General features: G+C 37.6%; 1 protein-coding gene and 1 pseudogene across 1 annotated transcript; both read right to left on the bottom strand.

The window, feature by feature from the left end:
• Window positions 1-42: 42 nt before the first annotated feature.
• Window positions 43-4627, bottom strand: LOC103736741 (olfactory receptor 12-like). The gene is given in 3 exon segments (XM_008836267.1): window positions 43-588; window positions 590-1058; window positions 4623-4627. Coding segments are annotated over 3 exon segments (1020 nt in total).
• A 2688-nt stretch (window positions 4628-7315) lies between these two features.
• The window catches only part of LOC103736740, a 5895-nt pseudogene continuing 1618 nt past the window's right edge, over window positions 7316-11592 (bottom strand).

Genomic DNA, 11592 nt, shown 5'->3' with positions numbered 1-11592 from the left:
TAAGTATAAAACATAGAATGATGTAGAGTTCTCTTTATTATATTACAACTGCACATGAAAAACTCTAACTAAAATTCTGAGAAAATAAACTTTGTCTACTCTATAAAGTTTCCATAAACATAATATTCTTTTCACAGCATCTTTCACATCTCTATTTCTCAGACTGTATATTAATGGGTTCAGCATGGGTATTACAAGTGTGTAGAACACAGCTACGATCTTGCTTTTCTCTGGTGAGGAGATGGCCCCGGGTTGGGCGTACATGAAGAACACAGTTCCATAGAATAGACTCACCACTGCGATATGGGAACCACAGGTGGAGAACGTCTTACTCCTGCCATGGGTGGAGGGGATCTTCAGGACTGTGGAGAGGATGTACCCATAGGAAACCAGAATGGCAGTTGTGGTGGACACAATGATGAGGGTGGAGAGAATAAACAGCACAATCTCACTCACAAAGGTGACAACACATGAGATCTTGATCAGAGCTGGGACATCACAGAAAAAGTGGTCCAGCCTGTTTTCTCCACAGAATTGCAAACTGAAGGTGAAACCTGTTTGTACCATGGAGTTGATGCACCCACAGATTGAAGGAGCCAGCCACCAAATGAATACAAGCTTGCTGCGACATCCGAACAGTATAGAGGAAAGGCGAGCAAATGGCTGAGAAGAGGTCATATGCCATCACAGCCAGAAGGAAGCCTTCAGTCCCAACAGAAAGAGCAAAGAAGAAGAACTGTGTTGCACATCCGGTGTAAGAAATTTTCTTTTCCTTAGATAAGAATGTAGTTAGAGTTTTAGGAGCAATGACTGTGGAATAGCAGAGATCTAAATAGGATAAATTTTGAAGAAAGAAATACATAGGTGTATGAAGCCTGGAGCCTATTTTAATGACAATTAGCATGCTGATATTTCCCAATACAATGACCATATAGATAAGCAAGAACAGAAAGAATAAGAGAGTCTGCACTTCTGGAGATGTCCTGAATCCCAGCAGAATAAACTCCGTCAACTCCAAGTAATTCCTATTCAGCTCAAGTTTCCTAACTGAGATGTATCTGGGAAAATTAATAGATTACTGAAAACTGTGGTTAATTTATAGTTCTTGTTAAAAACTACCAGTATAAATTGAGGCTTTCTTAGCAGCTTATCTATCAAAGTAGCCTTCTATCTGGCTCACCCAATGTGCTACCAAAAATGAAGTTGATCAGGTTAGTTCTAACATGTTTAGTTTCCAAGTAAAACAAGAAATATGAGTGGCCAAAGGATATTTTAGACCACGATTATCCTGAGTCATTTTATGAATCTTGTTAAAAGCTTTCAGTCTAGAAACGTCTAAGATAGCTACCTTTACTTTCAGTACATCAAAGTCTTCTGTCAAATGGGAGGCACTAATAATTTCTACTATATAAGGTTGTTGTGAGGATTATGTGAAACAAGAAAAAGCGGTATTTATTATGACACAAACATCTTAAAAATTAAATAATAGTTAAGTATAGTTTTTTAAAAAAAAAATAGCAAATGCGATAGGAGTCTTATCCAGGGACACATACTCTGCAGTCTTTTATTCTTTAAAAGCTGGTCAGTTGAGGCCTTTTGTGTGCATTGCACTCTGTTGTATAAGGAGGCCTCACTGGTGAGAGCTGAGGGATGCACTAGTTTTCTCTCTATTCCCTGTTCCACTATGTTCCATGAGTCTTAGGTGTAGAGCCTCCATGGTAGATATGTCACTTAGGACTGGGCATCACTCAGACGTATATTCTCTGTGTCTAACCAGTTCTGAGGCACATATGAGCTTCTGGAAACGGTGGCATTGAGACAGGACCAACACCAACTCAATCAGACAAGAGCCCACAGTGGAGTGAAGGAAATTGGTGGCAGGTTGGCCCTAGCCTGGGAACTGTTGGAAGATGATCACTCCTGGGTGATGGAGAGTATTCCATATTAACAATCTCTAGACTCCAGTGGATAAATTTGCACCATAGGACATCTGGGTACAAATGCTTGACTGGATAAGACATGTGTGTATGTACATGTACTGTACAAGTTATGTACAGTAGAATACAGGAGGTAATTAGTGGAGGTGATAACCATTACCATCGAAATCTACCTGATGACTTTATAGACATACACAGGTGCCAAGGATCCAAGTGCAACTGATTATGACCAGTAATAATCAGATACATACAGATTGGAGATGCGTGTGCCAACATCTCAGTGTTAGTAGCAAAAACAATGAGTCTTTCTGCAAGGAACAAAATATTTCAAAATGAAATGGAGATCTTTTTTAAAGGCTAAGAAACTCATTCAATTTTATGTCTTACATGGGCTTATACTGAGTTCAATGTGGTATAACTGTATTAGCTCAACTGTGAACCTAGAAACTTGCACCCACTTGTGAAGAGGTGTACTCTTGCTCTGGAGTGTGTTACTGAATACGTTAAAGCTGGAGTGAAATACTTCTTCTAATCATGTAGTTATTAAAAATTTTTTAAAAGAATGATTAAAAAAATAATGATAATACTTCAAATCATAAAAATTTGCTCCTTGATGATTGGTAGATGTGAAGGACATTGTGATTCAAATCTACCTGATGACTTTATATCCATGCTCAGATGCCAAGGAGCTCAGAAAGTGACTGACTGTGACTAGTAATAATCAGATATATAGAGATTAGAAACGCATGTGAAAACATCTTCATGTCAATTGCATTAAAAATGAACTTTTCTGTATGAAACTGTGTATTTTAATAATGAAATGAAATTGAGATCTTTTTTAAAGGTTAAAACCTCATTTAATTTTATGTCTTATAGGGTTTATACTGAGTACAATATTGTATAACTGTAATAATTCAGCTGTGAACCTAAAAGTTTACAGCCAATTTTGAAAGAGATGCATCTTAGCTCAGGAAATTGTTATTGAATATGTCAATACTGTTTTAATGAAATGCTTCTTCTAAGTATGTGGTTATTGAATAAATAATTTTTGAAAATCTCATAAATTTAAAAGGACAGATGTCAAAGTTACTTAGCATCTGTTATTATCATTCATAAATTAAAGATATTTTCCTGGTAGAAGAACAGTGTTTGTATGTGTGTCTGAGGTTGAATCCATCTGCTTCAGTCACTGGCTGAATAATCTTAAGTGACCTGCTTAAATCCCACGTGTTTCAATTTTATCATCAATAGTATGTTGTCGATAGTATTGACTCAATAGGATTGTAGTAAGGATGGTCCAAAATGACATATAAATTTTAGCAAAATGCCAGGTGTGGTGGCACACTCCTTTAGTCCCAGCACTTGGGAGGCAGAGGCAGGTGGATCTATGTGAGTTCAAAGCCAGCCTGGTCTATATAGTGACTTCCAGGCCAGCTGAGGCTAAGGGAGACCCTGTCTCAAAAAGGCAAAAAAAAAAATAAGTAAAATATATAGCACCTGGAAAATGGGAAGTGCTGAATAAATAATTGAGAAATAGTAATTTTTACTAAAGTAAAAACTATAAAGTATCTAGAGGAAAATTATGATTTTTCATTTTTAAAGTGCAGATAACATAAGTCAGACCCAGTTATTCAAAAAGACTTACTAAATAATTCTGAATCCTTATTGTTCTTTTAAAGACATTTTCAGAAAACTAATAAATGACAAAAATATTTTAAGTTACATATACATTTTTTCAAATATCTAACCAAATTCTACAGGCAGACCTATTTGTTTCCAAGACTCAAATGTCTTCTCCTCAATGGATTCAAAAGAAAATCATAGGCTGGGTCCTCACTTTAAACATCAAGAATATTTCCTTCTATTATGTAGATACAACAACAAAAATTTTTCCTAGCATGAAAGTCCTTTGATCTAGCTGTATAATCATCTTTAACCAAGAGAGCAAATCAGAAATATATTGTATACATGCTTCTGATATAGGCATATCAGAATAAAATAAAATAGGCCCATGAGTTCAGTGTCTGTCAAACTTCCTTACTCTTCAGAGTCACTTGGGAAGGTTGTTTTGTTTTCCTTTTTAATACTGATTCCTGGGTAACATCTTATTAATAATTAATTTGAAAATTGTAACTGTCCATAGGTGAGATAGTTTAGAGAAGGTTTGTCTATTTTCTTATTCCTACTGACTCTAGTAAAGTCAGTTCCTATTAATCTGTTTGGAAATAAAAATGATTTAGGTTTACGTGTTTGCAAGTAGAACAGCAATTCCTCACTCAAAATTGCTGCCATTACTAACGATGAAGCATCTATGACACCAGCATAAAATGGACAAAAATAAAAGTACTGACCATTTTATATATATAATATATTCATATATCATTAATATAGATAAAAATTATTGAACATAATTTTGTAAATTCAATCCAGCCAAAGAGAAAAAGGATGCGGTGCTGTAACAGGGAAAAGGGGATAATGGAAGCAAGAAGGGTTAAATGGCATGGGGGGATGGGAAGACATGGTGGAGGAGGGACTATGGAGAAGAATAACTGACAGTAAGACCTTTTGGAAAAGATATATGGAAATCTACTACCAGAGAAGCTTTCTAAAATATATACATATATGTGCATTAAGAGTTTAAATTGAGTTACCCTATAATGGTGAGATAATACTCCAACTTTTTACCTCATCCTAGCAAGTAAAACCCCAGTTCAGGAGTGGATTGTCTGTTTCAGAGTTGTTGGTCAGCAGGGTCCCATAGACTCCCAAACATTGCACATTATTGTCATTGTTCTTGTTTATGCTCCATAACTTGATGGTAAGACCCTATTGCTGAAGACAACACATACTTTGTTTACAAAACATGAAGAAATCAAAAGAGTACTGACCTGGGAGCTTCCAAGCTACTGCATAGCTTTAACAGTGCTGAAAGGTGCTATGCACAACACCAAAGGATTAAAGTAGTCATTAATTACCGTGAACAATGCAAGTCATAATATGACTGGCATGGCAAGGTATGCCTACCACTGCAATAGAGGCATGAATGCTAAGGGAGTAACCAGCAACTCCCTTATTGGATTTAAGGCTCACTCCATGAGACGGAAGTCATACCTAGCACCTTTATCAGGGTCAATGGCTATCTATGGCTGCATAGGTCATAGGCCCCAGGAATGAAAATACTAATATTCTACTGAAAGGACATGGTATTAAAATGACTCCTGCTAACTTGTAGTTCTGTAGATTAGAGCATCTGTAAACCCTCATCAGAGGAGTTTCTTCTTGAAGGAGAAGGCAAAGAGACCCACAAGTGTCAATGTGCAGAGAATAAGAGACTGCAGAGTGCTCAGCCCTAAATGGGCCACATTTTACCCTTAATATCTCAATCACATTGTCATTATCTTCTAAAATTAACAAATAGACCATCATTAGATATATGTAGCACCAAATTCTCCCCTGGGAGACCTGTGCCACGCTCTGGGATCCCAGGGCCATATGGTCCTAATGTGACCGACAAAATTGACACTATGCATTCCATTTGGGTTTTTGTATAAAGTTTATAAAGTTGGAAACAAAGTTACTTACAAGGGCATACACCCATGGCCTCTTTACCTACATCTTGTCTAAGCTTTTGAGATTGTTACCTCCAGTGCCCCCCACCCCAAGATGGCAACTTTCCGGTGCTTCCTGGTTTCCTCAGCATCTGTCTTTAGACCCTCTTTCTCGTGCAATTGAGGCTGACTGATTGAGTGGGAGGGGTGACTGCCTCCCCCTGTGTCTATGGAGTCTCTTGGAGTTCAGTACTAGTTCTCTTGGAGGATACGCCTACCCAACAATATACATACACTCATATACTTGATGGTGATGATGATGATGATGATGTTTGTATGTATTCATCATCTCATCAATGTCCTACACACTTTGATTTCATGCCACCTAGCTCTTCACCTTGTTTTTTTTTCTTTTATGGTAATCATTCCTGAGATACAAGAATATCAGGATGTCTTTGATTTGGTGGAGGCATTCTTGGCTCTGTTTTGCTTAGCTTAAAAGGCTTAGAAACTCAATAGTCACCAAAGTCACCCCATGATAGAAGTGTAAAGGTTTTGGCTTCTGAATTCCAAGAATGAAATTCATTGTACCTAAGAGAGCAAAATTTAGAAAGACGTATTTTTTCATAGGGAGCTTTTAAGAGACAAAGCAGAGCTCCTGTAGAGCAGGACAGGTGCCAGAAGTGGGGTACCTTTGAGCTTCACAACCCTGGAGTCAATAAGGATTTAGTGGATAGAGCATGATCAAATGAATTAGTCTATCTACAGGTCCTCAATATGGCTTCAAGGAAAGGGCATTCCTTTAGGAAAAAGAGATACAGAACAAAACAGGCCATGGTTCTGACCATGGCAGAACCAGGGATATTTATGGCTTAGACACTTCCGATATCTCTGGCCTAGGGCAAGGACAAGGCTACCAAGAGGACTATGCTGAATAGACTTACTTGTCAAATTGACACAGCTGGAAAGAGGGAACTTCATTTGGGGAATTTCCTCCCCCATATTTGCCTGTGGGAAAGTCTGTGAGGCATTTTCTTCATTGTTGAGTGATGTGGGAAGGTCCATCCCATTGTGGATGGTGCCAGCTCTGAGAAGGTGGATGTAGGAAAGCAGGCTGAGAACCAGCCATAGGAGCACTCCAGTAAGCAGCATTCTTCCACAGTTCATGCTCCAGTTTCTACCACCAGGTTCCTGCTTGAGTTCCTGAGCCAGCTTTCCTTGATGAAGAACTATATTGTAAGCAGAAAATGACTCTTTCCTCCCCATGTTTATTTTTGTCACGGTGTTTATCATAGCAATAGAAAGCAAACTAGGACAAGGTCCAAGGGCACTTCCTGCTTTTAGCCAAGAAAGAAACTTGCTCTTTTTCTTTGTGATTTTTTTTCAGTCTACTACCTAACCAATTTCTATCTCCTGTCCTCCTCATTCTCTCTTTCGATAAGGTAACAAAAACTGCCATTAGTGGATTGGGTTAATGACTGATCTCACTTCTTGGAATTGAATAGAAACATCTGGTATGGCACTATGGGTACCCCTCCAATGGGCCTATCTGAAGGACCTCAAAAGTACACCAGTGGTTTCTTTGTTAAACTGCAAGGTGTAGAGAGGGAAGAAAATCTTTGCCTTTCAGAGAGATTCAGAGGAGAAACAGTAAAAGTAAAACTAGTCAGGGGCAGCAGGCAACTTCCTGAGGGCTTCCACTCTTGAAGATTTTCAGGCCTTGTAGGGAAATCAAAAAGACCCATTCAGATGGAGTTAGAACGTAGCATTACCACATGGGCAAGGACCGACTGTGAGAGGACATGAAGTTAAAACACAACTGAACAGCTCTCAATGCTAAAGAACAAAAGAAATGGTTCATTTTGGAGCCCAATATGAGTGATCTTAGCCTGTGAACACAAATTTAGGTCATTTCTGTCCCCACAAATACCATGTTCAAATGAGGTAGTAATTTTATGAACTTTTTATAGTAACAGAATATAGGAAAGCATAAATCAACACACTTTCAAATACATTGGGGGGTATGCTTGATAGATGGGTTGTAGCAAAGTGGGGAGAGCACTGCTATAGGCCCAAGATGCTGTCTTATGACAGTCTTTGCCTTTTGGCAGGTGGATTCTAAGGTTTTGTGGTTAATACATTCCAAAAGTTTTAATCTATTAGTCACAGGATATTAGGTCTAACACAGAGGTGGTCTAAGAACAACTATTTAGTGTGGCTAAAGATAGTCCAAGATAAGTTGCAAATAGGCTCTGGACGTGCAACATTCCAATCTTTCTACAATCATTGAAATGCTATTCAGTTAGCCAGCCTTGTAGAAGTTTCCGTTGAAGATGTACGCATTTTCTGGGAACTTGCTTTCACAAGGGCAAATGAGAGGTCCGTGTATATGGAGTTAGAAGGTAGCAGGACCACATGAGTATGAACTATGAATGAGAAAAGATGAATTTAAGACAGTAATGGCATTCACAAGGTCCAAAGATTAATAGGACTATGGTTATATTTCAAATACATTATCTCCCTTCTACCATGAGGATCCAGAACTTTTTTCAAAGCTGTTTACCAAATGGCATGGTATTGTCTGACATGGTCTAATACAGGGGAAATCAGGGTCCTCTTTGGGGTTCTTAGTTTCATTAATAAAATAATTTTTAAATGGACTCAAGAAGAATCTTGGAGACAATTTTATTATAGTATAAAAGAAAAACCTCCCATGGCAGGCAAGCTGTAAATCTCAGCTGCTGCCCCAAGGAAAATGGAGGAGAGACAGAGAAAAGTCATGCAATTTTAAGGTAACATTGAGGTCAGACACATGACAAACTAACAACCATATGACTAGGAGTAGAGTTTTGGGTGAAAAGTAAGGAAACAAAAATTTGGGGGGCAACCCAAAGTGTTAGGGAACATAAATTTAGAAAATAGATAGAAAAAAGAAGCTACATTTTTCTGAAGATTTCTGCAGAAAAGCAAGCAGACTTACAAAGCTACATGGACTGGGAAGCTACCATGTTAGAGGTGGAGATTTCAGGCAGGAAAAGTACCTTATCTCATTAAGAACTAATCATTCTGCCCATTTCTTTAGCATGGCTGAAGGTGAACTCCTTCCTAGGGGAGGTCCTTTGGGCAGGTGATTGATCCAGGGAAACTGGAATGCCAGGTCTCTATCCAGACCAGAGATTCTATTCTCTTAGTCAGAAGGAAATTTCTCTTAAAAGTCCTTTATTGCCACTGTAGTACTTATATGCATATGTTTTTACTGGAAAATATTCTTGGTCGAATTTTTCCCAGTATTTATTTATTTACTTTCCGTGCTTATTTTTTGTCAAGATTGAATATTTTTATGCAAAACCTCTTTACCTTAAAATATTTACATGAAAATTCATATATATGTACAGAAGTTAACTCCAAGGATATATATAGAACTTTATATATTTAAGAGTGGTCATGTCTTATGACACTTTATTCATATCTCTTGATATAATTCTTTATTTCCTAGAAGCCCTACCCCACTTAAGCCAAGATTTCATGATTAAAAATATTCGAATATTTTCTGTCCTAAGATTCAAATGAATTCATTTTCTTTATAAAAGATTTCCTCATTCAGTATAATTTGAAAAAACCACTTATTCTAAATTTTAAAACGAAACTGTCAAACTGCATTTTCAAGATACTTACATTTAAATTTTTTGTTTTTATTTATTTTTATCCTATGTGTATGAGTGTTTTGCCTACATGTATGTATGGGCAGCCATGTCATGTAATGCTGACAGTGGCCAGAAGTGGGCATCAGATCCCCTGAAGCTGCAGTTACTGATGGCTGTTATCGGCCACATGGGTGCTGGGAACTGAATGTCGGTCCCCTACAAAAGCAGCAAGAACTCTTAACCACTGAGACATGTCTTCAGCCCATAGATAGCTATATTTTAAATCCAACATTTTTAAATCAAAACAAAATTTTTCACCATTTTGATATATCAACTGAATCCAACCAATGAAATTGCTACTCCTCTGACTTTAATTCCATTTACAGAACCATTTCTCTCTCCTGAAGAACTGCCAGCCCAATAGCTCATCCTCCATCAGGTTCTAGGAAAAGTTCCTGGAGTTCCTGACTACATCAGACATGAGCTAAAGCTTCAAAACTTTATGAAGCTACTTCTGTGTTGGAACTTCAACACGCTGCACCTGCACTGATTGTTACAGCTTCAAAGACGGATATCTCCAAATGTAGAGACTTAAGAAGTTGCAGGTCTAAATCCAAAATTGTACTGGGGTATTTTAGCCATTTAAATAGCAAAACCCATCCTACATTATTGTGACTAATTCTCAAAAACTATTCAATAAGATTAATTTTAAAGACTTTCAATAACCCTATTAAGATTTACCTTTTCTATCTTCCCCATAAACTCCTATAAGGTCAAAATTAAAATATTTTGAGCATTCCCTAATTTGATGCTTATTCCATCATTAACCCTTCTATTAACCCTCCATGCTCTTCTCTCAAGAATTCCAGCTCGAAATGATTTGAAAACACTTCATAGACTTCCTGGATTATACTTATGATCACTCCTTTAATAACTGTTTTGACTCCTATTCACAGGTAGTCTGCACTTTTTAAAAATTAGCATTTCTTTATTTAAAAATAACATGATTACATTGAAAATCTTTCTATAGGTTGGAGTTGGAGAATTTGGAAAAGGGGTGAATGGCAAACTCACATTACAGCAATATTAGCTCTTCTTTAATCTGCATGATGATCCAGTTCATCCAGAATACTCAATAATATCCTCCTGAATAGAGATTTCAGCCTCTGTCTCAGAGACCAACACTTGCCCCACTACTTGTCCTAGATGAAGGTGCCACACCCTAATTCCATTTCAGTTTGGAAGAAGCTAGAGACTGAGTCAAAATGCTCATTGTCCTTGGATCTCCTTTACTTCCTTTTTCTATTCATATATATGTATATATGAATACTATATATATTTATACATATATATGAATATTCATATATATATGGAATGTAAGAATGCAATGTTAGAATCCAGCCAGTACTTTTCAGCAGCTCTTCCTTTCACAAATACTAACAAGCATCGTACTGAGACATTGTCTGTGAATCCCATGCTAGAAGACTTGCCGATGTCACATTCACTTGGAAAGTTTACATCAAAGAGTACCACATCTTATTTCCCTGCCTTTTCCCCGTCTCCTGCATGTGAATCAGAGATCCTGGTTGTAGGCTCTTTATGTAAATCCCTAGTATCGTAAAAAGGTACAAGAAGGGGCTCACTTTGCCAAGTGGGCTCTGATTCCCTTTAGAGACTGCTGTGCTGTCTCTCTCTGCTACTGGGGTCTGAATTCTTCTCAGAGCCCCCTCCAGGCTGTTGCCCCTCTATCTGTCTGTCCAAGGCAGTAATAAACCCCTTAGTCCCCAGTACTCTATCTTAGTGTCCTCTTGAACCACCTGTTCCATCCAAAACCTGTTATTCAAAGCTGCCCGTCTTACCTTGATACTCAGTTAGTTGTTCAGTTATTTTATTTTAAGAAATTAATGCTACTTTATCACTATTTTCTGACTTAGATATTGCCTTTCAGAACTCAGTTATCAATGTAAAGTTGGATTGAGGGTAAAGTTATTTTTATTTTTAATTTCCTTTCAGTTAATCTTTATATTGTATAATCTCATTGTGTGTGTGTGTGTGTGTGTGTGTGTGTGTGTGTATCATATATTCATTTAGTTTCATATCCTTAAATTCTGGAGTTTCAATCAGTTATATGACAAATTCTTATACTACCATCAACAGTTAAACACTCACAGTTACTTGTACTCAACACTTTGACTAGTGATTAGTCTCTGCATTGACAACTACCCCATTGCAATGCCCTGAGGCACCTCTCTGGCCATTTTGTGGAGCTGGACTTCCCAGCACAGCTGTAAATGGGGGGAGGAGCGGCTACTATTCTGTAAATAAATCCCCACCCTATGCTCTGTTAGCAAGCCCAATAAACTTGTTAGGATTTTTTTTTTTAAAAAAGAACAGAGCTAATGGAAACCTTCATTATTCCACCAAAGTTGACCCCATATTGGCAAATCGTTTGGTCTTTGATAT

The sequence above is a fragment of the Nannospalax galili genome, unplaced genomic scaffold (genome assembly GCF_000622305.1).
Source record: "Nannospalax galili isolate Female #2095 unplaced genomic scaffold, S.galili_v1.0 scaffold2438, whole genome shotgun sequence".
Taxonomy (NCBI): Eukaryota; Metazoa; Chordata; class Mammalia; order Rodentia; family Spalacidae; genus Nannospalax; species Nannospalax galili.
The sequence above is the reverse complement of the archived record's forward strand: the minus strand, read 5'-3'. Positions and strand labels throughout refer to the sequence as shown.